This window comes from Pleuronectes platessa, chromosome 5 (genome assembly GCF_947347685.1).
Source record: "Pleuronectes platessa chromosome 5, fPlePla1.1, whole genome shotgun sequence".
NCBI classification, from domain to species: domain Eukaryota; kingdom Metazoa; phylum Chordata; class Actinopteri; order Pleuronectiformes; family Pleuronectidae; genus Pleuronectes; species Pleuronectes platessa.
The window spans coordinates 8,978,202-9,005,013 of NC_070630.1; the positions used below are offsets into that span (position 1 = coordinate 8,978,202).

Sequence of the window (26,812 nt, forward strand, 5' to 3'; positions counted from 1 at the left end):
AGTAAAATGTGGGTAACTCCTAAGTCTGTGGGTCCATAATCTCCAAATATCTTCCTTTTCAATTATAGTAATATAAATTAATATTTATTAAGGAATAAATTTAACATTTTTCAATTTCTCTGAATTATGTATCCCATAATTCATCCTGGAAGCCCATTTGGAAGTTACGAACTTGTAAAGAAATCAACTAATAATGATAATACAAATCCACCTGTTCTCTTTCTGTCTGCAGTGGTAAGTGCTGCTCCACAGGGTGTATCAGTGGTGCAGCTCACCAACAGCTCCAGTATCAGTGTATCCTGGGAGCCTCCGCCTCATCATATTCAGAGTGGCATCATTCGGGAGTACAAGGTGAGATTATAGCTATCGGAACACAAGTACGCCACTGGGCTGTCTGCTTTCTTATCTGGTGTTTATTACTTCCTTTAAAACCAGTGATTCAGCTGAAAAAAACAAAATGGATCAAATTGTCTATTTAATCCACAATCTTTGTATTTCAACACATTCGTTACTCAGCGTTGTTCAAACAAGTTGTTTTGATACTTGATAAACAATGTTTTTTTATTAACAGTCCATAATTACTCATTACTCATTATCTGCTGCCAGTACATGTGCTGCCTCCACGGAAAGAGACTGAATACAACTGAACACTGACTCTCCCCGTCATCTCTCGGCTCTGATTATCTGATTCTTAGCATGAGCACAACACTGATTACTAATCATCAGGCTGCTATGCTCAGGAAGAAAACAAGCTGAAATGGAACATGCAGTTCTATTGTTTTGATTTATTCTTCCCATCTGTGTCTGCATGTCAAACGGCACAAGTCTGATCACGAAAAATCCAGATTCTCTTATATGTGGCGGCTTGTCAGCCAAAGGCGAGGATCACACTTAATCCACTTAAACATTCAATTTGCTGAGAACGGCACACAGTGTTTTGTGAAAGCTTTGAGAGGCTTACATGTGAAAAATGGTAGTACTACAGGTATTACCGGATAAATGCAGCTCTCTGTTTTTGATCAAATAGAAAACTTCACCAAAGACTAATTTACAAAGTTTACTCACTGTAAATTGCACCACTGCTGAAAAGAAACTAATATCTACTCAGGAACTGAACTAATGAGAGGTTCGCTTAATGCTACTCTTTTCTTCTTCTCCCATACACTGTAAATTTGACATATACATTTTTGTTGATTGACTCTTAAAATACACAGAGAAGTGTATTTGAAGAGTATAGATTTAGCTGTTAATGTTGTACATTTAAAATTAGACTTAGAGAATTAATATTCTCTGACACATTTGCTGCAATAGCTTTATCCTGGTATAACCATTGTTCATTGGTTCATTTGAAGTAATGATTGTACGAATATACTTTTAATTAATTAATTTAATTTAATTTAATTTAGGTACTTGTGTGTAAATGGCATTACTGAGTGTAATGTAGTACATATACAAATATATATATATATCTTCTGTTGCGCTGCATGATCCACTTAATAATTGACAGCACGAAACAGATCTTTTAATTTATTTATCAAGAAAACAAACAAATGAGCTGAGTCTTTTCAACTTTAAAAACAAGACTTTCAGCTCTGTAAACATATTATTTTTTATCTCTGACATCGTATGAATATTAATTGCGTGGGATTGCTTTGATGTCAGTAAAACGATACAAAATCATTTACAATATACGTTAGGAATCTGAACGTTTGTTCCAATGCAGAGTTATTGAATATAAATCCAACATGCATGAACGTTCCTGGGAGAAACACTGTGAGAAGCTGTGATGCCCAAAGGCACGAAACTGTATATTTGCAACATCAGGATTTAGAATCTGGCTCTAAGCTGTCATTGCATCGACATCCCTTTCTCTTTCATCTCTGCCGTATGTTTGCTCCAGACGTGTTCTACCAGATGAAGCTTCAATGCCAAAAAAAAAATGAACAACAGACCACATCTTATCACAGCCTGTGCAGGATAATGTCTTTACCTGTCATTAAAGTCCTTTATATCTGCTCTCCATTAGGTCTGGTGTCTGGGCAGTGGCCTGGCTGAGGAGAACCAGATCAACCGCACGGTGGATGGAGCGGTTCTGTCCATCCTGCTGACGGGCCTGCTGCCCAACGTCCGCTACTCTGTCACGGTGGCTGCCGTCACCGGCCCGGGTGTGGGCGCCCAAAGCCTGCCGGTCAGCCTGCTGCTCAGTGAGTCACTGAAACTATTACAGCTGCTACACGCATGTGCTCTCGTGGACAGTACCTGTTTGTGAATGTGCTGCGTGAACGGGTTTACAACCGAGTTGTCGTCAGCAGAATGTTTGTGAGTGTGGAGATGTGTTAACCGAGGATTCAGATGGGATAATAAATAGCATTTGGATTCATCAGCCTCTATATCTCTGCTTTATCTTAAGGCATGTTGGGAAATACGCTTTTTTTGCAAGAGCTACATGGGAGCTTGGTACCACGCCCATGTCTAGCTAAATCTAGCCACCAATTAGCTTAGCTTAGCATAAAGCCTGGAGACAAAGGGGGGACAGTTAGCCTAGCTCTGTCTAAAAAAAACTCAAATAAGCCACCTCTAATGCTCTAAAGCTATTATTTGTTTGTCTGCACTGAAACCAAAGTGTAAAACTATAATTTGTGGTTCTAAGGGGGGTGGTGGGGGGGGGGGTTATCCACTGGTTTGTGTTGACACGACTCCCAGCTGATGTGTGACTTCTTGTTCAGACAGAGCACTAACGCAGAGCTCCAGGTAAAAGACTAAATGTACAGTCATTTTATTATATAATTTATACATAGTTGCATAAAGGTACATAGAGTTGCATAAACTTTTCAAATTTCAAATTCTTATCTCATCTAACTCCATCTAAAAGATATAGGATGGCATAGAAACACCTAGATGCTTTGTCTCTTTGTTTCATTTGGTTGCACTGACCTGTCCATCTTTCTTCCAGCTGTCCCACTGGACAAGAATTCAACGCCTGTGAAGAAAGATGGTGGTCTCACAATAACGGAGCAGATCACAAGCGTAGTGCGCCAGCCGGCCTTCATCGCAGGACTGGGCGTGGCTGCGTGGCTGGCGCTGACGGGCTTCAGTGGTTGGCTGTACTGTCGCCACCGCAGGAGGAAGCAGCTGGGACACTACACCACATCCTTCGCATACACACCAGCAGGTGAGTGGGGGGGGGGGAAGCTTTGACTTTGAATGGAAAGTTGAACTTCTTTTATTTCTTTTTGAGATTATCAGCTCTGTCATATCAGGACTGCTGCTTAAAGAATGATCTGTAGAAAGAAGTAGTAAAGGATTAAATGATATGACCTTGAAGGATTTTCAGCAACCTTCACATCTTTAAAGAGAGAAGTTAAACTTCAGCTGTTGTAGAGTGAGACATCAGATTCTATTTTCAACTAGTGACAGAGAAAAACTTCGTAAAATAGACCACTGGGGATTTCTCCTGCAGTGATGAATGTTTTATAAATTTAGTATTTTGCAAAAGCAGAGGCGGCACTTTCATCACATATTCGGTTAATTAAAATGCATCTATCCCCATAGGCCAGTTTCCATGGCAGGAAAACACTGATATCACACTGAAGCATATGTAACCAGTAAACATTATATAATGTTTATTCTAAAATATGGGCTCTGGCACATAAACACAGCAACTGTTTGCTGACTTTAAGAGACGAATTATTTATGTTCAGAAACACAAGCTGTGAAGTCCAAGGCCTTAAGAAACACATGTGAAAGTAGATTCTCCCATAAACATTTCATACATTTGATACCATACTTATAACTGTATTATTTCACATTGTAGTATAGATTTAACTATCACCATAATATAAAGTTTAATGGTCTCGATATAAGCACAGAAAACAGCTCCATTTAATCATCTGCATTTTTTTTTATTGCAGGCGCGTTGTGTAATATTGATTAGAACCTGCACTCTTCTGTGGGATAACCTGTTCATTTGGAAAGGAGCGTTATTCAATACAAGATTTATTTGTTTTCCCGAGAATCCTCTTAAAACATTGTTGAGAAAAACATTAGATTATTTCCTGCTGTAAGACACGATTTATGACTGAATTATTTTCACTTCTTTCCAGTTGGCTTCGTTCACAGTGAAGGGTCCGGCATCATAAACGGAGGGTAAACTGAAGATCATGATTTGATAGAGACTAAATTTATGCCTGTGTGGTTTATGTAAAAACAAATATATATACAACTCATCTCTCTTTCCAGACCCGGCTTGCTGGGATCAAACATGGGTAACTACCCGTGGCTGTCAGACTCCTGGCCGACTCCGAACCTCTCTCACAACAGCAAGGACTCAGTGAACTGCTGCTCTGGCAAACTGGACTCAGATAGATATTATAACAGTAAGAACTCCCCTGGCTGCGTTTTGGGGACTTAGAATAGAATACTTTTGGATTTTAGAATACTTAATAGATGATAATAACTATTGTAACACTGTGCTTTACTGTTCAGCAGTTGGAATTGCAAACTACCCTAACCAGCCAGAGAAACTCAGCGCCGCGTCCACCGACAGTCCCATCTACAGCACCATCAATCCAGCTGCCGAGGACGACCTGCTGGCCTATTATGACACCTACTCCAGCACGACCTACAACCAGGGTCCAGACCCATACAGCAGCAACCCAGGGCTGTCAAACAGTGGACTCGTGGGTCTGGGTCTGGGTCTGGGGCAGGACCTGGACCAGTGGACCATCCAGTCTGGAGAGTCTGGGTCTGAGTATGCCAAGCTCCAGTACACCAAGAAAAGCAACGGTAAGTGTTTTCTGCCTCAGCGATACGTTTTCATTTCATAATACAGGGAAGATACATATACAAACCACAGATTCAATAGAGATTGATGACATGACAGCTCCCCAAAGTACTGAATCCCTATCATCTGGATTGGCCTCATTGGGGGCTGGTAGTACGGGTAAAATAAATGTTCCCCAAAGATGGTTTATCCTCTGTTAGGTTGGCTGTTCATTCTTCCAGAAAGTTAGATTTTAAGATGTTATTTGATGCTTTAAAACACTGTGTGATGTCATGATTGACAGCTAGAAGTGATTTGTGATTGGTCAAGGCTCAGATATCTGGGATATTTTATTGGCTGTGGAAAGAATGGATTCATATAGTCAATTTTAAATAGAGTTTATGATGGAAACTACTACGACCTCTTACAATTAGCTCTTACAATGAACTGACACATTATTCCACTTGCTCCAGCTTCTTTATCTTTAGCATTAGCGTCACACTACCTCTAACCAAGCGTCCTCTCGAGGTTTAAACCAAAAATAAAGTACAGCCCCCACTCCCGTTAAGAAACCACATTCGTCAGCAGAGAACTTACATGCAGCACCTTTAAATTGAGCTCATTTATCATTTAAAAGCCGGTGGTTTCAAGCCCAGGATGGAGACACTGAAGACAAAGTGATGACACTTGTACACGGACCCACTCTTCTTTGTCCTCGTAGACAAACTGGCAAAGCAGAAGTCGACTGGATCCTCAACCAAATCAGCTCCTCTCACCTGGGTGGATGTTTTGTCGCTTCCTCTTCCTCCCAACAAAGAAAAGGGTCGCACAAAGACAGACAAAGGAGACGGGCACCACAGGTGAGGTTCCACGTGAAGTGCTTTTTGTTCGGGCTAATAATCACCCACGTCAGGTTATTATTAGCACCAAGGCCTCTGACTTCACCTACATGACAGAGAGAGTTAGGGAAGATGGATATCAAACCTGCCCTGTAACTCCGCCCCAGCTGTCAAACCAAACTCGAGTGAAGTTTGGAGTCTGGTGAGTTTTCAAATTAACAACATTGTGTCTGCAGGCAGTGAGGCGACCGTGCTCGGGCACTATGGAGCGAAGCGTCTCCTTTAACTGGTTATGACAGATTGGATTGTGTACACAACCGGATGGGTTTGGGGGGGCTTTTCTTAACGTGACGTGTCTTTTGTAATGACATTAGCCACGATCTGACAGATTGAATTAGCACTTTGCCGTTTTTATGACACGTCCATCATTAAATTAGACCCGACACCACTGAAGTGACGAACAGAGATGGTTCTCCTTCTCTGTAACTCTGCACTGGTTCCCTTTTTCATTGGTTATTTTTTCTATTAGATAATATGGATGCCAGAGGGATTCATCTGTCCACCATGAAATGTTGTATTTTGTTCGGACGCTCAAAATCCCTCGAGGATTCACTACAGACTGTGATCTTCTGACCTTTGTGGGTTACTTGGATGAATATTCATGGCGTCTTCTTCTCATGCACATTCACGTTCCCTTCAAACTGATTTATCATTTCTTAGGAGAAACCTTTAACGTCTCATACAAAACCATGATCAGGTTAAAATGTAAATTTGTCCAAGGATTTGTGACAAGATCAAGCTTGATTTAGCTGTACTTTTGTTAGCAATTAGCACGTCCTGTGTATGATTGTGTTAGCATGTTAATGATGTAAACTCCAAGCACCGTGCTGAAATACAGCCTCACAGAGCTGTTACCATGTCTGCAGACTTCACTTTGAAGGATCTCTGGTGTAATGATTTTAAACCAGTTTGGGGTATTGCAAATGTTTTAGGTTGCGTGTTGCGCTCAGTGTTTCCCCACAGAGACACGCGCTCATGCTGTGTCATTCACTGTCAATCCTTCAGCTCTGAGGAGGAAGACGACGACTGGTGTCCGCCGTTGCCTGCCAGAACTTACCTGATGGACGCTTCCAGGGAGGAAATCTCCAGCCTGCCTTCAAAAACAGACGATCTGTCTTACGCGGCGACATTGATGGCCTTTCCTCAGCGAGACACACACAAGCCCGGGGACAGTCTGCGGCTGCACAGCTTCGACCTCTTGACCCGCCAACACTTGGGCTCCCAGGTGTCCCAGTCAAACCCAGATCTGTTTACCAACACCAAGGCCCGGGATGTCAGCGGGATGTATCACACCAACCAATGGGCAGACAATTTTAGGGGGGAAAGCTACAGCAAAGGTAATTGTGAAAACAGTTTTAAGCCTCACATCTTTGGAAGCGACTTCCTACGACAACCACGTAGTGTCATGTATAATTTAGTTTGAGATGTTACCTAACAGAAAGTATTTGTACAGGGAAATCATGTCACATTTATTATAAAGTGCAGCTCAGTGTTCCTCGTTTCCCCGAGGATGACATCAGTGTGCTTTCTTGTCAGGACCATCTCCTGCTGCAGCTGCCGAGTCGAGTCCCGGAGCCCAGACGCACAGATCCAGGAGTAAGAAGAAAACGCCCAAGGATGGACAACTGAAGCGAGAGCTACACGGCCACACAGGTTCGACACAGTGTTTGTAACTCATCTAACTGGTTTTTAGGGTAAAGAAAAGCGTAGTATTATAAGAAGGCAGCTCAGTGCAGTCGTCCAAGATTTTGGTTTTGTCTATGTTCACTTTGGACTGAGTTAGGCTTACTGCTCCCCCCTTATGTCAGGTATAGACTGTAAATAAAGATGGACGACATGACGGCTCTGAAGCCAAAGTGTCTCAATCGCCCCCTGGTTAACGCCTGCCGCCACTTCCTATATGTTAGTGGATGGGACATGGACCAAACATAAAAGTCAAAGAACACTTTTGTCAAAGATAGTTTCTGTCATTTTTTGTATAGTGGGGTTTTAATATGTTGCTACAAAAACAATGTTAAACATCGAGCACATGTATTTGCAGGCTACCACAGCTTGGGTCCAAATGCACAAGATCGCAGTATTCGAATGCTGGATATTTTGGCTTCATGAGTGGAGATGCATTGTCCATTGCAGTCCATTGTTTCTAGTGCTAATGTAAAGCTAGGCTAACCAGCTGCTCACTCTAGCTTCATATCCAATGCACAGGCTGGAGACTGGTTTTGTTTTTCTCATCTAACTCAAAGCAGGAAAGCGAATAAGCATGAAAACTTTTATTTTAAGTGTAGTTTTTCTCTCAGTGAATTGTTAGTCACCAATAATCAATCATATGCAGGACTCCCCCCTCCCCCGGCCCCGCCCCCTACAGATGACTCCCTGCAGCTCCTGGCGGAGGTTTTGAGCCGCGGACGAACGGACACGGAAAGAAAAGTTGCCGGCGACTCGCCTACGCCTCCGAGGAGGGCAGAGCAGTTCTCACCGCCGAGGAGAGGACCGACACATTGTTTATCACAGGGTACGTACAACATGAAGTTCAACATCTCACCACAGCCTAAAACAGAACAAAGAACAACTCATCTCTGAACATCACACACCATCTTGCTTCACCAGCTTGACACAAAAAAGACGTGTATTAATATTATTGTTGTGCTTCACATTAATCCCCTTGAGCTTAGAAAGAACCAACTGCTGCCAGTGAGCGAACTCGAGTTATCCCACAACAGCAGCTCTGCTTTTAGAGGCAGGGGGTCTATTTCCAGCCTGCTCTATCACTTAGGATTTAACCTACATGAATACAGCTGTAACTTCGAATGATTTGTTTGTCATCTGCAGATGAAAATTTAATCCCATATGGACAGTCCAGCTTCCTGCCCAAGGTCCAGATGTCGGGCTACGGGTCCCTTAGCGGAGGAGTGTTGCCGCGACCCTCCGCTGCCGCCTGTAGGAGAGATGAGGTATGTCCAGATAACACAAACAGTATAGGAACTGCTAAAGAGAAACTTTGTTGATGGGTCACAAATAGTTCAATAATAATCTGAGGGCAGTTTCGGCTGCTTGTCGACTTGCATGAGACAGTGAAAGACAGAACACGTCCACTTGCTTTGGGACCAGTGCCAGATAATAGTTAAATAGCATACTGACAAACGCAGTGATCTTTTTTATAGGTAATATTTGTCACTACTGGTATATTTTTGAAATAACAATAGACATTTGTGTGTAGGGTTTGTGATTTTGAAAGGACACAAGATCACCTGATAATAAGTCAACCATTCCAACCCCTAAATGACAACACCAATGTGAAAAACATTTGTTTTATGTATTAATTTAGGAAAGGGTTAATTTCCTCATTGCTCCAAATATATATCTGATGCTCGTCTCTTCTGTGTTTCAATGACGCTGCTGTTATTGTCTCTTTATCTCATGTTTTTTTCTTTCCAGAACCTCATGTGAACAGAAGCGGATCTTGTTTTCCTGTCTCTGCAAACCATCAATCTGTTTCCATGGTATCTAACTGAAAAGCTGAGGACAAAAGGGAAAGACTCGTCATCGCCTTTTCACCAACGATTTGTATTCTTTTTTTTATTATTTGAATGATTGGATCTTTATTTTTTTGTGATTCTCTTCACCTCTTCTCCTTGTATATAGGCATCTTTGCAATTTTTAAAAAAACGTGATGAGATATATTACTAAAGTAAATCTGGGGGGAAAAGAATTGTATTTTTAGGCAATGGGAAGTAACTGTAACTTTGACATTATTGTACAGCAGATTATTGAATGTATCTTCTGTTTACTCCTGACCATTAAAACCATGATGTCGTGTGTGTGTGTGTGTGTGTGTGTGCTCCGTTAAAGCCTGGAAAATATACGAGGCAGAGGATTCGTTAATAACTCATCATGTTGGTGTGGGTGTGTTTGAGTGTGCGTGTCAGTGCGTGTGCGTAGTGTTTGTGTGTGTTACTGTTTTTAATCTGTCATCTCTGTGTGACTGTGCCGTGGTTTCCCTGTAGATCACCAGTGTGTTGTCAAGCTTTTTAAACTGACCAATAAAACATTTGTTACTAAATCGCTTCGGTTCGTGTGTGAATATGAGGGGGCAGGTAAAGCCCTCAAAGAAATGACCGGGTCGGAACAGAAATATCCCAGAAAAGATAAGATGACAAACCATTTAGTACAGACATTTAATATTTTAATTAATTATTCTAATAACATTTCATCTCCTGCCAACATATAGCATCATATTTCATCATATATGAAACCTATTCTAAAGGGTTAGGTTTAGGGTTAGGTTAAATTAAACTTATACGAATTGTATTCTTGTTAAATCATGACCTTATTCTCAAAATCATTTGTGACCCTAATACTGCATTGTAGGATTAGAGGAAAGTCTATGATGAAACCTAAATAACTTCGACGGAGTTATCAAAGTTCTTAAAGCAAAACAGTAAATTATATTGTAAAATAGAGCTCAATGTTTTCTGCAGCAATGTTGGGTTTAACAGAACATATCTCAGTTCAATTTCTGAATAAAACATGAAATACAAGAGTGAAGGTGAATTAGGCTTAAATAAAAATTGTCTCACTGACCCCTAACACCAAATCCCTCAACTGTATTTGGCAAATGTTAACATGCTAATATATAAAAAAGATCTTCCCTCTTGTAGCTGGAATACTTCATTTACAATATATAAATAACCTTTTAAAATAATGAGTCATTTGTCTCAGAACTTATTTTGAAAAACATTGCCTCATCTTAAAGATACCTTGAAATAATGTTTGCACAAATTCGTGATGAGAGCAACGAAGTGAAGAACAGCTGCGACGAGAAAGTGGGTGTAAGTGTGTTGCATAATTCAGACCAGGACAAGACTGAGAGTTGGAGAATAAAAAAAAGAGCATGAGCTCAGATTTTTCTATCAGCGTCCCGGAGGTCCACATGAACTCAGACTTCATTTCATTGTAGCATTAAGCAAACTTCTCTGATACAAGCTACTCAACATGATTCAGCGTCTTCTCCGGGTTCACTGAATGCACCTTCACCTCCTCTACCTCGTCGGTGCAGATGGGTTATTTAGACGAAGTGCCACAGTGTTTGGAAAGGTGGTGGATGATGGTGGAAAGTGATTTGGACTCTGCTGCTGTCGGCAAATACCCACTGGGTCTCTCCTGGCCCGGAGGATAATGTTAATCTCATGTAATTGAGATGGTTTTTACAGCATTAGGTCTGTAGGGTGGATTAGAGGCTCTCACTTGGCTCAGTTCGACCAGCCACAGTCTGTTATTGAGGCCACTTCAATCGCTGCTGCCAAACTTTAAATCGGTTCTTTTCTTTCTCGCTGTTGTTACGTTTCCTCCCCGAGAAAAACTAAACCTGGTACCCAGGGGCCGCTGTTGGGGAAACTAGCAAAACACTTAAGGTCCAATGTGTAAGACTTAGGTGATCTACTGGCAGAGAGTGAATAGGAAATAATCCCAGTGATGTGAATATTGTTCCCAACTGTCACCCACTTAGTTAACAGAAAATTGAAGAAAAAGCAAAAGATAGTGGGGTCACAGAGAAAAGGGGGTGTGAGTCAAATTCTGAGGATAAGCAGAACCAACAACACAAACTCAGATTGACAACTGAAGGTGGTGACCCTCTGACAGCAAACAACAAAACTGGAGGAGGAAACCAAACCTCCTTATAAACCCTCCCAGCCTCAGCTGATCGCCCCCAGCTGGGCGAGGTCCCTGTTGCATCCCATTGCTCTTGATGAGCTGGGGAACATGTGACCCGGGTTCTGATCTCCATATGATCTCCATGGTCATCTCACCGTCAGCTGACATCTCAGGGATTCACAGTCACCCTCTTCCTCCACAGTCACAACGTTAAAATTTATAATTAATGTGGAAAATATGGATAAGGTGTCTTCTTCTTCACAGTAACATCCAGTCTCACTGTTATGAGAACCAGAGATTTCAGAGTCGAGGAGATCAGAGAGAAACTCTCCGGTTTCAGGAGATAAATGTGTGTGTCTGTCTTCTGATGTCAAACTCTGCACGAACATCATTCAGCACAGTGAGACTCAAACATCCGAGTCGAGTAACAATAAGCAAAACACAGATCTGAGTGGAGGGAGGCCTCGAAATCGGCATAACATGATGGAGAACGTGAAACATGAAATCTTCTAGAACAGTGTGAACACTCACGTCGGGCGGTACAGCTTCTTGTGCAGAGGCAAAAGGATTTTGGGAAAGATGATTGAGCAGCTAAACAAATTATTTAAAAGATGAAATTACGGACAAGGATTTATATTACGGGTCGGTTAATTACAATTTATTTCCAAATCATATCCCGAGAGGTTTCCTGGAAAGAACCATATCATTGTGGGCTTATTACAAGCAAAACACACACAGAGAGAGAGAGAGATAGAGAGAGAGAGAGAGAGAGAGAGAGAGAGAGAGAGAGAGAGCTCAGTTGAAGCACTTCCAGTTATTTCTAGAGGAACGTTGTAGACTCCAATTCAGAGGATTATAGCAGGAGAGCAAAAAATGCAAAATGGGAAATATGACAAAAAACATCCGAACAATGGAAGAACAGATAAGAAATGAATTAGTGACCAATATTTACTGGGATAAGTTCATCTAAAAGGAAACTATAAACTTTATTTAGGCTTCATGTCTGGATTGAAGTAGGCAGTGGAAATATACTGTGCATCTTTATTTGGTCTTTCTCATTTGTTAACATCCCTGTTTCAGTTTTTGTCAAGTTTCTTTTTCTTCCGGATGTTCCAGTTTATGCCCCGTGTGGTTTGCTGGGTTGCTTCTCTTGTGTTTTTGGAGCTTTGGATCTTTTATTCAGTCTCCCTGCCACCTGTCAACTGAACCACAGACCTGCTCTTTGTTTATTAAATTCACCGTCTTCTCTACCTGACTAGAAGTTGTTTCTGTTTCTCGGTTGTGCCAAAAACACACAACGTGACAGCAGTGCCCACACTAGAGGCCTCTCCCTCTGATTCTGGCACAGCTTTAAAGCACCTTCATTCCCAGGTAAGGTGAAGCTCAATGAGCCACAGGAGAGACGGGAGTGGAACGAAGAGCAGGGACACACAAAGCTACTACACCTGATATTAAACACTATATAAACAACACAGGGATAAATAGGAGAGAAAAAATAATAATAAATTCAATTTAAGTACTACGTTCAGTACAATGTTTTGCTAATCTAATTATATTTGGGGTAAGTAGTGTGTGGCTGAGCAGATAAATCATATAATTTGAATAAATCCTAATATTCGGTTTCATCTGTGGCAACAAACATTTTACTATGAGAGAAATCCAAACTGTTCAATTCTCCCTTTCTTCAAGACTAAATAAAAGGCACCACCTAGTGGTCACAACGGGCATGATGACTGATGCTCTGACCACATGAACTTCATTTTTAGGTTCATTGAATGCTCTTAAACTCAACTTAGTGAAATTCAGTGTGAATTAGAAGGAGATGATTATAGCCATGAGGAAGAGTAGAGTTACTTCACAAAGGGCACTTAGGCTGCTTGAGTCTTTACTTTAAAACCATCATCAGATGCATTGAAAGAAAAACTGATAATTTTAAAAAAGGGCGTTGAAACAATGAGAATATTTCAGAGCGATAATATTAATGACTCTCTAAGCCTCCAGTCGACAAATCAGACCCTCCAACCAAAATATTTGGCCTCTGAAGAAAGCAAATGTTAAATTTTACAATTTAAATAAAAAATGTAGATAATACAAACAATGAAACAGTATGTTTAAATCACTTAACATCCACACACATCAGACATTTAATGCAACATGATGTGTTATTACGAGCTGCCGTTAGCCTTTTGCTCCCAGACTCAAAACCATCTCACAAATAAATGTATTCTTAAAAGAACTGAAATAAACAAACAATACATATTTAAGAAACAAAGGCTTCTATCACTGAGCCTGCTATTGAACCAGGTTGGGGAAAAAATGGCCAATGGCTGCGTTTAATTGCTGCAGAAAACATTGGCAGTGACATTGAGCCAACATGTACAGTGCCAGGACCATGAACCCAAAACATCCAAGTTGTTGTGTAAAAGTAACAAAACATAACATGGAGACCATATAAAAAGTATTTTATGAACTCTGGTGTAAAACTGCAAGGCATCTGAAATTGTAATTTCACTGTTACACACATAGTTTGTCTGATTCTATGAAGAGGCGCTTTCAACATTTATCAACCCTCTTTTGATAACAGAGTTTACATGTACTCCAACCCTGTACAGTTCAAAGTACACAGTACATGCAGAAGGTTTTTTCCAGATGTTTGGGTTTCTGTTGAGACGATGCTAAAAGACGTTACGACAAAGTTAAATCTCTCTCTTTGCAGCTTCTTCACCCAAACTGTGCAAACCCGGCGCTCCAGCTCAGCCTCCTCTGCTCTGCCAGGTTCACCGTCTGCATCCTGTTATATTCTATAAATTAAAGTCATTCCTCTTGCTTTGCCAATATAATGACAAGGACTTGAAAATATGAGACTAAATGCAATATCTGTCTTTCAACTAGTTATTAAAAGGGTTGAGAATCGTTTACATTGCAGATTCTTCATCATTTATGCCAAAGGCCTGTAGAAAAGTGAAATGTTGTTTTTATTGAATGCAGATCAGCCCATTGCACAGTTTGAATGACAGACGTGTATAGACTGGACCAGAGAACTGTGTTTAACGTCTGAAATGAGCTGATATTTACTGAAAACGATGTTTCTTCACCATCAGCATAACACGCAGAGGGATTTACATGAAACACATAATCTGGAAACACAATTCAAAATGCCATATTTAACATTTTAAATAATCTCTAACAACACTGTGGGTGAGTCAATTTCAGGCTGCGAGTTTGCTGTGTGGGGATGTGCAGCATTTTTGAATTAAAAGCCCCGTGTCATCAGTATGACCGAGATGTGCACAGCGCTTTAACGGTTTTGTATTTTCAGCAAATTCCCTAAAACACAAAACTCATCCCCTGTGATTGGTCGTGGCTCCGCACGGCCCTTTGTCCCACCAGCCCGTTTGTTCACTCGGTTTCCTACGCACAAACAAAACTTTCCTGCCACCCCGGGCAATATTGGGCTCCTCTGTGTTTTGACAACCCGAAATATTGGAATCTCTGACGTTTTCTGAAGCAAAAAAACAGATTAAGGTATGTAACCGACACAAAAACCCATATGTAAAAATGTCATGTTTGGAATCTAATATGCTTTATACATAATAACTATTTTCTGTTTGGTCTTTTCACTTTTGTCACAATGTTTTCAACTAAAACAGCTTTAAAATAAGGATGGATAACCACATTTCTTAATAAATTATATGTACTTCCTTGGGGATCGTTGGAAAAATATTCCTGAATAATATTCATACTGTCTTAATCACATTCTTCATCCTTATACGAATGGTATATTTAGAAACTTGATTATTTCGGCTATAATTTAACTTTATAAATGTCTCTGGGTGTAATAACGTTTGAATCATTTATTTTTAGGACCCACCTGTGGACTGGCAGCTAATGAGTAATCTTTCTATAACCAGAGCCTCCAGCAGGACATGTGTGGCCTCCTGCTGGAGGATGTTGTTTTATTCATACCCGGCCCTGTGCTGTGAAACAAGTACCGGCTGTATGTGCTTCAGGAGGCAGACGAGGCAGCAGGGCCTTGACCTGCACTGTTTCCTCTCTCTTTGTGTCAGTCAGTGTTTTTTTTTTGTGTGTTTTTTGTCAGGATGTACAGCTTCATGGGAGGTGGGTTGTTCTGCGCCGGAGTCGGGAACATACTCCTCATCGTCTCCACGGCAACTGACTACTGGATGCAGTACCGTCACTCCAGCAATTACATGCACCAGGGCCTGTGGCGGTACTGTGTGCCGGGGAAATGCATGACACACACAGACAGCATTGGTGAGGCTCGTTTGTGTCTCTGCATGGGAACCGGGCGGCACATCCTCATTTATATGTATCAGCCCAATGACAATCCGTCCGTGACCTCGACACCAGCCCTGATCAGCCGGGGCTCCTCCCTCGGGGGACTCTTTTTTTCTCTGGGGTTGTGTGTGTGGACTGAAGTGCAAAGAAGTTGTAAATTTATTTCACTGTCAAGAAAATGTCACAAGGAAATTTACAAAAACCCAGATGCCTTTCTTTTTGTAGAAAGGCTGAATTCAAATTAACATTTTTTTACACAGAAACTGGGACTTTAAAGCCATGGCAAGTTAATCTACATCTACATATATTATTCTCTCTATATATATATTTATATAAATATACACTATTTATATTACACTTCAGTTGTGTAGTTTACATGTAGTGCATGAAATTGAAAGTGCTTTACATATAATATAAAAGGCAACAAAATAATTCTTTGCAATAAAAACAAAAATACAATATTAGAAACATTTGAAAAGCAATTAACACGATTTCCAAAGAGAATTAAAAAAAGAAACAAAAGACTGAAAGTAAAAGTGCAGGATAAGAAATTCTTAATTGTTTAATTAAATAAAAAAGCTGTGGCAAATGATATTGATCTAAAAGATCCATTTAGACCAATCATGTCATTTTGTTCAGTTTCAATCATTAAATAACTAATTAAAACCTCTGCAGAAAAACCACTAGCACTTTAACATTTTATCAGTGTGATAAGAACTGTAATTTCACATATTAATAAATCACATTCCTTGTAATATTTAATAATTGGTGTACACTATGTTTTCAAGCAGTAGACATGCAGTTCTCTGGTCTATCCCCACTTTATTTATATCATTCAAGTTTAATTCTCAGTCATGCGTCCTTTGCTTAAAGCAACAAAGGGGCACTTACCCACAGGCAAACACTAGATGGCAAACTAGTGCAGTCTCCTACATGAGGAGAAACATGAAGACCTGTGAGAACTGTACAAGACCTGTGAGAACTTCTGAATTCTTAAAAGAGCCCTGGTCCTCTCCTCGTCTCCTCTCCCCTGCAGCGTACTGGGACGCCACCCGGGCCTTCATGATTCTCTCCCTGCTGGCTTGCTTCATCGGCATCGTGATCGGGGTCATGGCCTTCATCCACTACTCCTCCTTCGACGGGTTTGACAAGACATTTGCAGCCGGCATCCTCTTCTTCATCTCCTGTAAGTCACTCACCTGAGAACCCCATGAAAACCTACAGTTTACAGGGGCGGATCCAGGGGTGGGGTCGGTAAGCTGAAATTCAAATGGCCCCTGAAGTGCCCCTGTCCTGTCAGTACAAAGATTTAGAAAAAAACTCAAAAATCCTCCACTGATCAAACCTCATTTCTTTGACTGAACTCTTGCAGGCTTCTTTGTGTTGCTGGCCATGGCAGTCTACACTGGAGTGACGGTGAACTACTATGGTAAACGCTATGGCAGCTGGCGGTTCTCCTGGTCCTATATAATGGGCTGGGTGGCAGTGGTGCTCACATTCTTCTCAGGTATCGTCATCGTTCCAAATCAACAACAACAGAGAATATCACACTTCTGGATTTGACTGTTCATGTTTTGCAGTTGCGCTCGTTTTCTTAAAGCTCTCATTACTTCTTTGCAGGTATCTTCTACATGTGTGCATACAGGATGCATGAATGCCCAAGAAACTCTAACTCACGCTGACCTGCCAAAGCCTTCAACAGTCGCACACACACACACACACACACACACACACACACACACACACACGCACACACACACACACACACACACACACACACACACACACACACATGCAAGAGGCCGAGAGGAACCAATATCCCAATGAACTTTGCAAGCACTTCCTGTTGAGCTAAATATTCATGATAAAGCAAAAATAAATACCATCAGTGCTTTTGTTGTCTACTTTGTTTCTCTAAAACAACTAAAATGGAGCTTGATTGAAGTAGATTTAGTAGTTTTAGAACATGTCATGTGTATATTTATAGATGTATAAAAGATGTAAAAATGCAGAACAACATGTAAAACTAGCTGCTGTGAGGTGATGAACAAAATCAAATGACATACCATTTGTGTTTATTTTATTTTCAAATATTGTGCATTATCAAATATTTCGGCCTCATGACAAGCTCTTTAAGAAAAAAATTAACACTGTAGTGATGCCGATGTAAACTGGTTTAACTGAATGCGACAGAAAGGCCTGGATATACTTTCTACGAAAGCAATAACCACAGAGGAAGTGCTGCCCTAAGCCTGGAAATGAAGTCATATCAGGATGATCTCACCAGAGTTAATGTTTCCGAGAGTTAACACTTTATTATGTGACAGTTGAGGAAAGCAAGAAGATCCAAGTGCAGGAGCAGGTTAACGGAGAGTGTCCTTTACTTACAGCAAAGGTTCTTAGAGGAAACAGGGTTAAATACACAATGAACACAATGAACTGGGAAATACGACGATCTGACAACGAGAAGCACAGAGACTTATATACACAAGGGAGCAGGACGACTGAACACAGGTGAAAGACACGAGGAACAGGTGCAGACGACCACAAGGGCTGGAGGACAGGACAAACAAAGCTGGAGACACAAGGAGAATCATTTCAAAATAAAACAGGAAGCGGAAAACTCAGGGGAAAACAACTAAACACAAACCAAACACAAGGAAACCCACTTCAAAGTCAATAAACCAAAGAGTCAATAAAACAGAACCAAAATACTCCTTCAGATATTAAGAGTTCGGAGCCACAATGGCAGAATTATGACAGAACAGGAAGCGGATTTGGCGTCAGCGGATTGGTTAGATTTACCTCAACCTACTTAATGAATAACTTGCTGCTTACATGTTTCAATAATTCCAAAATCCTAAATATAAGTAATACAAAACTACTTAATGGGGTAGCCTCTACTTTTCACTGTAACGAAGGATTTGAGAAATTTTTGCAGTTGGCAATAGTGGAGTGGTGGCAGATTAAACAGCACCTATAAGTGCCAGGTTAAAACCCAGTGAGTAATTTTAGAAGTACACCGATACGTAGGTTAATAGGAATAGATACTGAGATCAGGGTGTTTTAATAAAAACACAAATGGGTCACAGATCATCCATTTCTATAACAAACACTGGGATTGATTTACCATCTACAGCAGTGTACATACAGGAGTGGTGTCCTGGTGTGACATAGTGGGATCCTCCTATGATACCTTCACAGCGTGTTATTATACAGCTCAGGTGTTGCATGTGTCTGAGAGGGTGACTCAGTCTTCACCATGGTCTAATTACAGTCAATGGGTGTTGAAAATCAAGCTATTGTCAAGTTAAACAAAAACAGACCAACACCTTCTGGTTGATTTTGACCCTGTAAAGCTGCAACTGAGGAAAAGGAAGGATACAGTAGGATCACCTTGATCTAAAAAGTATTATAAAATGTACACATGAACATGCAAATATATAACAAGAGAAAAGTGTAGAAGTATAAATATAGAAAGTAACACTGGCAGCAGAAACATGGCATACTTAACAGAAAACAGACTGATATTTACTGTTAACATATTGAGGAGTGAAAACATACATTTCTCACCTCACACATTCCTTTTTGAGCTTGTCTGCAAATAGACGATCAAATGCAAACGAACAAATGAATTGTATTATGTAGTGACAGCACTTAACATCACCCTTTCAAATAAATGATCAAGAATTACAAAAGGCTTTAAGACATGGCTGCACATGGTTAAGGCAGAAATCAAATGTCGACCACCCCAGTAACTGTTTATTCAGCACATTAGTTCACTAAGGGAAGAAAAACGCGACTGAAAATGTCAGACTTAATGAAAACACTGGCTGTGACCATGTGTTATGTAATTTAGCCTTTAAATGAACTGTGTTTTTCACTCTAATATTCCCTAGAGTCAATTTAGTGGATGCATCACTGAACTGTATAGTTGCACATCCCTACAGAAAAGACACCTGGGACTTACATGACCACCATTCTTGTTTGTGTGTAAAACGTCCATACACTCACTGAGTGTGTGAAGCCTGTTACTCCTCACGTTTCTGTGAAGGAGTCACATTTATGGACACATGAGGGGGTTACATGTATAGACACGTCTGGCATTGTGACAAAGTCTAAGACGCCTGTTAAACCGAACATTACAAAGACAGATAGAGACATAACATCACTCTTTTCTTCATGATGGTTAAAACCAATCTAAAGGAAAGTATGAGTCAAGAGTTTATTCTTACTCTTATGTGTTTGGGTGTGGAGGTTGATCACTGGCCTTTAGGTATCCATCCATCCATCCGTCTGTCCTTCCTTCCATCCGTCCATCCATCCATCCATCCGTCTGTCTATCCATCCATCCTGCTTGCCCTTTAGTTCTTCAGTTTATTGGTGAGACTTCTCCGATGGACTGTGTGTCCACAAGCCTTTTGGAGATATAAACACTTACAAATGATGGTACAGCCATTTATTGTCATCTATGCAGTTTAAGTAAATTTTGTATGCAAAGCTTAAATGGTATAAATGTTTATTTTTTTCACATGAAGAAATATATAAACAAGCATAAATGATAAGAATCTGGATAATAAGACATTTTGGAAAATAGCTGCGCAGCAGGCGATTAAGCTAAGCTAAACTGAGTTTAGCACAAACAATGGAAACACAGGGGATGCAGCTATTCTAACTCTGTCTTTAACCCTAAAAGCTCAACAATTAAATTTTGCTAAACCAGGATATTTTACATCATCATAAGGATGAACTATGATCGTGTTTCTGAGTGACCTTAACATACATTTAAAAGTTTCTGTTCTCAAATTTCTGTTACATAATCTGGAGACACTGATACTGATATATCTGCGATAAGCCGGGACCTGAAATCTGTGCGTCACAGAAAAGCTCAAAATACACGCCACTGGTTTACTTGGCAATGAGGTAACAAGGGGACACCCATGCACGTCACGTTATACCCCTAATGAAAACATTTAATCCTCTACACTCCAGCCTATAATATCGGCCGATAAGACGATGAGGTACAAACTGTGATTCCGTTCGTCCCTAAACTTCATCTCTGCCAAAATCATACATTTTCACATTCAGCTGAATCATTGGGAGTTGGATTCTTCTTAAGTCCTCAGAAAACACCAATTCTATCCGCTCCATTTTAGGACAGGACATTTGTGGTTCCTGTCCTAAATGTGCTAGCACTTCCCCCGGGGGACCATAGTTATTGCTTCTTGGTCCAAGTTTGAGAAGAAAGTGCTTTCAGTGAATCTGTGCTTGCATACAAATGCTTATGTAGACAAGAAAGGAGAGATTAAAACTGGCATTTGACATCGGATACGTCTTAAGTAATCCAACAGGAGCCTTTTTCAGTCCGTATCCTCACGGTGTATTGTGATGATGTTCTTCAGGGACCGGAGTCACTCTGGAGTCTCTTTCGTGTCATGATGCTTCACAAAAGACTTTGGATGTCTCTCAGATCTAGGTGTGTCTTTTATTTGCAGACTGTACTGAAATGTTCTATTTGCAGTTTTCTGCCTGGGGCCTAAACAAAAACAGATCCATTGCGAAACTCGCTCTCTGAAGAAGAATAATGAGACTTTTATCACATCAAGAGATCTCAAAAGATAACACTTGAGATCAGATCGCTGATCCTGTTCTTTCATAGGACCATGAAATATTGTTTCTCGAATCATTGTTTTTTTTGTGAACATTGTAGTTTCCTCAGGACAGTCTGCTTGTCCATACCCAGGACAGTAATCAAGTGTTTTTCCATTGAATAACATACTCCTCAGACATTAACATTGCATCAAAGCCTGATGAAATGTGGGATGAACACTAATGCATTACTGCACTTTACTTTCCATCTTATGCTGTAACTGTAGTTACTTTTCAAGCTCAGATTTGACTTATCATAACACATATGAAACGTATGCAATTGTAAAGGACAAGAATGTACAAAATTTAAGCTTGTTGAATGTGTCAAATGATGCATCAAAGCAACAATGTCATGTTATATAACATATCACTTTTGGTCCTTTAAATGCATCCTGCTGGCAGTTATCATGTAGTTTTACTCAGAACGAAATTCTACTTTGCATATTTGTATATAGATGAATGTGCGATGATACTGTTACACCCTGTTACTTACAACACAACAGGGAACAAAGAGTGTTTTGAAAGAAACGTCCAGAAAAATCAGTTCCATCAATACAGGGCGAGGTGGAGCCACTTGACGTGTTGAACTGCGTGAAGTTGATTGTACATGACTTGTTATAAAAATGTACTTGAAATATTAAGATGGCTTATGTTACATGTTACTCTATTGTCTGAGACGCTCCCTTTCACGCCCCTTTGGGGCGAGGGTGGGGGGCCAACAGTATAAATGAAGGGTTCTGATGTTCAACAAGGAAGAGCAAAAATGGAGACTTACACGTGAGTTCCTAAAATAACTTTATAAATAATTTTTGACTGTAGTTTTATTCATTTTCTGTGATATTTTTAGATTATAGATGAAATATTTGATTGTGTTTTTTTCTAACAGTGGAGACTAATTTCCTGTACTTTTAATGTTATCACAGGTTCCAAAGACATTAGACATAATGTGAGGGTCTTTAGCGTATCGACATGTTTTTCTTACCTTCTTCATCACAAATAGAGAATGCCTTAATTCCCCCGTGCAAATCGGTGCAACTGGATTTAAGGATCAGTTTTTCCATGTTTTGTATTTTTTTCGAGGCTGAAGCTGTAGCATGTCTTTTTGGTTATATTCTCCAGTGACTGTTTACTTTGTGTTTCATCACAAGGTGGAGGTCTGTAATTTTCTTGAGGAAAGTTTTCTTTAAAAGCACTTTCCCTTGAAAGTAGAGCTCATTGTTTTGCTGGTTTCTCACAGGTCCAAACTCAGAACAATGACGCCGGTCTTTCTCCTGAGCTTTCTTGTCCTGATTCTGAGGACAGAGGCTCAGGTCCCTCAAGCTTGTGTCTTGAGTGATACCAACAGACCTCCAGGTTTGTAACATTTTCATTAACATGTTCTCTTCTCTGTTATTTTCACACTTCAACTACAGTTTGCTTCATAGCCTCCCTTTATTCTGTCTCTTGTAGAAAACTCGGACATAACTGTAGTGTGTGGCACCGAGTACATGGACCTGAGCATCTACATCTGTCCGGTTTACCAAGCTCTTTACAACCAGTCTCTGATGGTCCTCAACAATGAGTTCAACAAACCTGAGTGCTTTGGGACTGCGAACATGACCGCTGTCCCGCCAATCTTAAAATTCAAAATCCCCTTGAATGAAAGTGCCATCGCTGCCTGCAACAGTATCTTTAAGGTATTATTTACAAGAGCTTTACCTATTGTTTTCAACGTGCTGTTCAATTGAGCAACCCTGTTACCTAGATATCATATTCACGTGCAACTAATGTGCATCAAAGTGTTCTGTTGACGTAATGTTATTGTTTGCATATGTTATATAATCTTGTTCTTAATGCTGATGGATTAACCGGGAGCTATGACGATTTTCCAGTACTTAATGATATTATAAAAGTGCAGAGTCTGTAGTGCAACGAGGTAAAAATCTACTTTTGGTATTTAAACTAACCTTGAATTACTGCATTAGAATACATTTTTTTTTAAAATACTAGAAGACTCAGTAGGCACAGAACTCCACCAAAGCCTGACAGTCCTCTTAAATTCAATTAGGCTGCACCTAATTGCACACACTCTTAGATATCATTTCCCTTAATATACATTTGCCTGGGAAATCAGTTAAAATGCCAAAGAAAGAGTCTCCTTTTCAATGTTAAAGAAAATGACCAAGATGTAAAGGGTTCCTCTCTGAGTCGTACTGCTTCCTCTCAAAAAGGTTGAACATGTGGGAATTTGTTCATTAGCTTTTTGCATAATCTTGCTTCCAAACAGACCAATCACCAACGAGAGGTATGAACATCTTGGCAGGACAGAAAACCGGATTTGAACAGTTTTCACTTAAAACCTATGATTGTTTGTCATCAGGTGACCACTGAGGTTGGAACTGGAGAGTTTGCCGACTTCTCAAATGTCCAGTTCATCAACATCTCAGGCGTGATTAATTCTATAGACCCGGCTGCCGGCATGATCACCTACAGGCCGCAGATCATGTACATGTTCTCCTGTCGCTACCCGATGCAGTATCTCCTGAACAACACTGAAGTGGCTGTGTGAGTATGCTTGGAGGTACCAAAGGCTACAGCTGCAGCGAACTACTTCCAAGTTTCTAATGCGGCACGTGAATTCTGCTTCTTTCATCACAGATCAGGAGTCAAAGTCGCCATGAGGGGAAACAATGGCAGCTTCATCAGCTCTCTGGATTTAAAGCTCTACAATGTAAGACCTCCTTTGGATGTTGGATGTTGTTAGAAGTGGACAGATAACTTAAAAAAAAAAAAGACAGAAGCATTTCATATCATATTGTATTTTGTTTGTACTTTTCTGTGGAACAGGATGAGCAGTACTTGGAACCTCTGGTAATCCCTTCCACAGGACTCAATCTGAAGACCAAGATTTACGTCGCAGTTACAGCCACCAATTTAACAGACAGGTATTTAGGTTTGTTGGCACCTTGAAGTAAACCACACGTTATATTAATAAGAAAGAAACACTTCGAATCCACCTGTCTGTCCTTGAAGGTTCAACGTGCTGCTGGATAGATGCTACGCGACAACAGAACCCTATCCCGCTACAAACAGCTATTATGATCTATTTGTAGGGTGAGTTTTCTGTATTCAGGCAGAGCACATAATACCTCCCACTGAACTTCCCTGTGTGCGGTAACACGACCCGCCTCTCTCTCACTCCAGGTGCACACGTGACGCACAGACCAAGTTGGACCTCAACGGGGTGGATCAGAAAGCGTACTTCTCCTTTGAGGCCTTCCGTTTTGTGATGCACAAAAACAAGACAGTTTCCACTTTCTACCTGCACTGCGTCACCAGACTCTGCGAGGTGTCCTCGTGCAGCAACTTCCTGCCTGTGAGCAAACTTGTTTTTATTCTCCCCCAGAGCTCCGTTAAGGAATTCACAAATGAAATTGCCCTGAGCCTCATTCTGTCTTTGTTCATCTCCGACAGACCTGTGACGGCAGTAAGAGGAGAAAGAGAGAGATCCAGGAAGTGTCCGACGCCGCCACGGTCACCTCGCCCCCCATTGTTGTGGGCCAACAGGGCAGTGGTACGTCTACAACAATCCTTTCATATCACAATAAGTCTTTGATGTTATTAAAACAGAATTACCTCAAAATATGCAAGCTGATTGATTGATTCATTAAATCTAATACAACATTTTAGGGGTATATAAATGAATGGCAACTAATGGGGGTCAAGCGCGGCTAATATAAAATTACAACAGATAAAACTAACCCGGACTTTAATCTCCTTCTTTACTTGGAAATGTACTTTTCATTTTATTGCTGAGAGCTATGTTCAATACGTCTCTAATATCTGGTGATTAGCTTAGCTTAGCACAAACCACCACAGTGAAATTGCTCACATTTGCATTGATTAAACAAGAGGTTGTATAAAATGTTTTCTCATGAGCTTTTTTGACCTTTTGACAGAGCCAGGCTAGCTGCATCCCTCTGTTTCCAGTCTTTATGCTAAGCTAAGCTAACCAGCTACGGGCTGTAGCTTTACATGCACCTGACAGATATTGACCTCAATTAATGTTTGATCCTTTGAGTTAATGTTTATCAAAAATAAAAGATGAACCCTGACAATTACTGACGATAGTTTGGATCACCTTTTCAGAGGAGCCTCGTCCAGCGACCTACGCTTCTCAAAGTAAGAACATCTACTAAACTCTTCTGCTGCCAATTTCATTAATCGCATCAGGCATGCAACTAACTGTAGAGGTCTTAATTTGTTCTGGTCTTTCCAATCTATTTCTGAAGCCTCCTTTAGATTAGAAAACCTGTTGAAAATCACCACTTCACAGATGCTCTTGTGCTGCACGTTTTGAATCACAAGCAGAACCTTTCTTTCTCAAACACTCGGCCTTTCCATCACCAGTGGTTTGCATCATGGTCTCTGTATTTCTGATCTTTCTTCTTCAAACGGTGGATTGCTGTACCTGTTCCATGTCTGATCTCGTTTTCTTATTTCCGTCATAAGTGTCTTCAGAGTACAACGAAAACAGAGCTACTGGCCTTGCCGTGCCAATAGTTTTCACGGGGACTGTGCTGTGTTTGTCGCTGTTTGTGAGTTTCTCTCTGAATACACCGGGATGGCCTGGGTCACTCTGTCTCTGACGGAACTACTTTCTTGGTACATGCTAATACTGTAGCTAGCCACATTAACTACTGTGCTCATGAAGCATATTAATGTTTGATATCTTCATGCTTTCCTCCCCCCCTCCTCCTGCAGGTTTGCAGTCCGACGACTACAGCAGCCCCGTGGTGGCTGTGATCATCTGCATCGTCATCCTCACCATCGTCGTGGTCGCTATGGCCGCCTACGTCGTGTTGCACAACAGAAGAAAACCACTTATCCAGTAACAGCTTCGGACTTATCTCCTAAACTGCCAGTGTAGCACTTCATCATCTGCAAGTAAAACAAGTCCCAGATACAATAGCTTCCTGTTACCCAACCATACGACGACATAGCTTTTCCATTTCGTACACATCTTAACACGGGGGTCAGAAGTTAGAGGCATGCAACTTTATAATCATTATGAATCACATAGTTTATTAATGGTGGAGATGAGGGCACGAAATCTGTATTAAATACTGTATTAATACTAAATGTTAGTTTTAATCCTGTTTTCATGCGGAAGTATTTTATGTATGACAACTCTCATTTCCTCAGTTATATATAGTTTATTTACGAAGTGTTTTTAATAGAGAATGAAAGCAGTACTCACACTTATACCAGGCTGAAGTGAACAGTTTGGAAATGTAAGCGGATTATGACTATTTCACCAACAAACTGACATTTACACAGCTCGGCTGAAATGTTATAATATCTTAACAATATTTGGGCTGTCATTAAATTTGTGTAAGACACAGACTATAAATCAGCAACTGTTTGTATCTCTCTCTCTTTCATTTACTGTCCTCTCTGCATTATCACTATTTAATAAAGGCATAAAATGCCCCCAACAAGTCTATTCCCTTTAGCCTCAGCTTAATTTGTGTTTCTGCTAATTAAAAAGTGTTATCATGCTAACATGCTA

The 26,812-nt window shown here is 40.5% G+C and overlaps 3 protein-coding genes across 3 annotated transcripts in view; all 3 read left to right on the forward strand.

Moving 5' to 3' along the window:
• Nucleotides 1-11,427, forward strand: part of LOC128440560 (roundabout homolog 2) — a 48,363-nt gene extending 36,936 nt beyond the window's left edge. The window contains exons 16-27 of the mRNA XM_053423309.1: nucleotides 233-351; nucleotides 2,027-2,204; nucleotides 2,954-3,172; nucleotides 4,104-4,146; nucleotides 4,240-4,376; nucleotides 4,486-4,785; nucleotides 5,484-5,622; nucleotides 6,667-6,998; nucleotides 7,198-7,314; nucleotides 7,994-8,173; nucleotides 8,491-8,612; nucleotides 11,302-11,427. Of these exons, the coding sequence (XP_053279284.1) occupies nucleotides 233-351; nucleotides 2,027-2,204; nucleotides 2,954-3,172; nucleotides 4,104-4,146; nucleotides 4,240-4,376; nucleotides 4,486-4,785; nucleotides 5,484-5,622; nucleotides 6,667-6,998; nucleotides 7,198-7,314; nucleotides 7,994-8,173; nucleotides 8,491-8,612; nucleotides 11,302-11,427 (2,012 nt within the window). The remainder of the gene's footprint in view (nucleotides 1-232; nucleotides 352-2,026; nucleotides 2,205-2,953; nucleotides 3,173-4,103; nucleotides 4,147-4,239; nucleotides 4,377-4,485; nucleotides 4,786-5,483; nucleotides 5,623-6,666; nucleotides 6,999-7,197; nucleotides 7,315-7,993; nucleotides 8,174-8,490; nucleotides 8,613-11,301) is intronic.
• A 3,986-nt stretch (nucleotides 11,428-15,413) lies between these two features.
• On the forward strand, nucleotides 15,414-17,294 carry LOC128440605 (lens fiber membrane intrinsic protein-like). The gene is made up of 4 exons (XM_053423356.1): nucleotides 15,414-15,588; nucleotides 16,649-16,798; nucleotides 16,985-17,119; nucleotides 17,233-17,294. Exons 1-4 carry the CDS (start codon nucleotides 15,414-15,416, stop codon nucleotides 17,292-17,294), a joined length of 522 nt encoding a protein of 173 aa, XP_053279331.1.
• A 4,730-nt stretch (nucleotides 17,295-22,024) lies between these two features.
• On the forward strand, nucleotides 22,025-26,159 carry si:dkey-4p15.5 (zona pellucida-like domain-containing protein 1). The gene is made up of 12 exons (XM_053423310.1): nucleotides 22,025-22,038; nucleotides 22,499-22,614; nucleotides 22,711-22,937; nucleotides 23,621-23,805; nucleotides 23,899-23,971; nucleotides 24,088-24,185; nucleotides 24,274-24,354; nucleotides 24,445-24,616; nucleotides 24,715-24,814; nucleotides 25,390-25,422; nucleotides 25,753-25,905; nucleotides 26,005-26,159. The coding sequence occupies exons 1-11, from the start codon at nucleotides 22,025-22,027 to the stop codon at nucleotides 25,887-25,889; spliced, it is 1,236 nt and encodes a 411-aa protein (XP_053279285.1). The 3' UTR covers nucleotides 25,890-25,905; nucleotides 26,005-26,159.
• The last annotated feature ends 653 nt before the right edge of the window (nucleotides 26,160-26,812 follow it).

Excerpts from the sequence above, each read along its gene's own strand:
- LOC128440605 (XM_053423356.1), top strand. The coding sequence starts at position 15,414 with ATGTACAGCTTCATGGGAGGTGGGTTGTTCTGCGCCGGAGTCGGGAAC. Across the intron at positions 16,799-16,984 it reads CATCCTCTTCTTCATCTCCT|GCTTCTTTGTGTTGCTGGCC; the intron begins GTAAGTCACTCA and ends GAACTCTTGCAG. Across the intron at positions 17,120-17,232 it reads GGTGCTCACATTCTTCTCAG|GTATCTTCTACATGTGTGCA; the intron begins GTATCGTCATCG and ends ACTTCTTTGCAG.
- si:dkey-4p15.5 (XM_053423310.1), top strand. Across the intron at positions 23,806-23,898 it reads AACAACACTGAAGTGGCTGT|ATCAGGAGTCAAAGTCGCCA; the intron begins GTGAGTATGCTT and ends CTTTCATCACAG. Across the intron at positions 24,815-25,389 it reads TGTGGGCCAACAGGGCAGTG|AGGAGCCTCGTCCAGCGACC; the intron begins GTACGTCTACAA and ends TCACCTTTTCAG.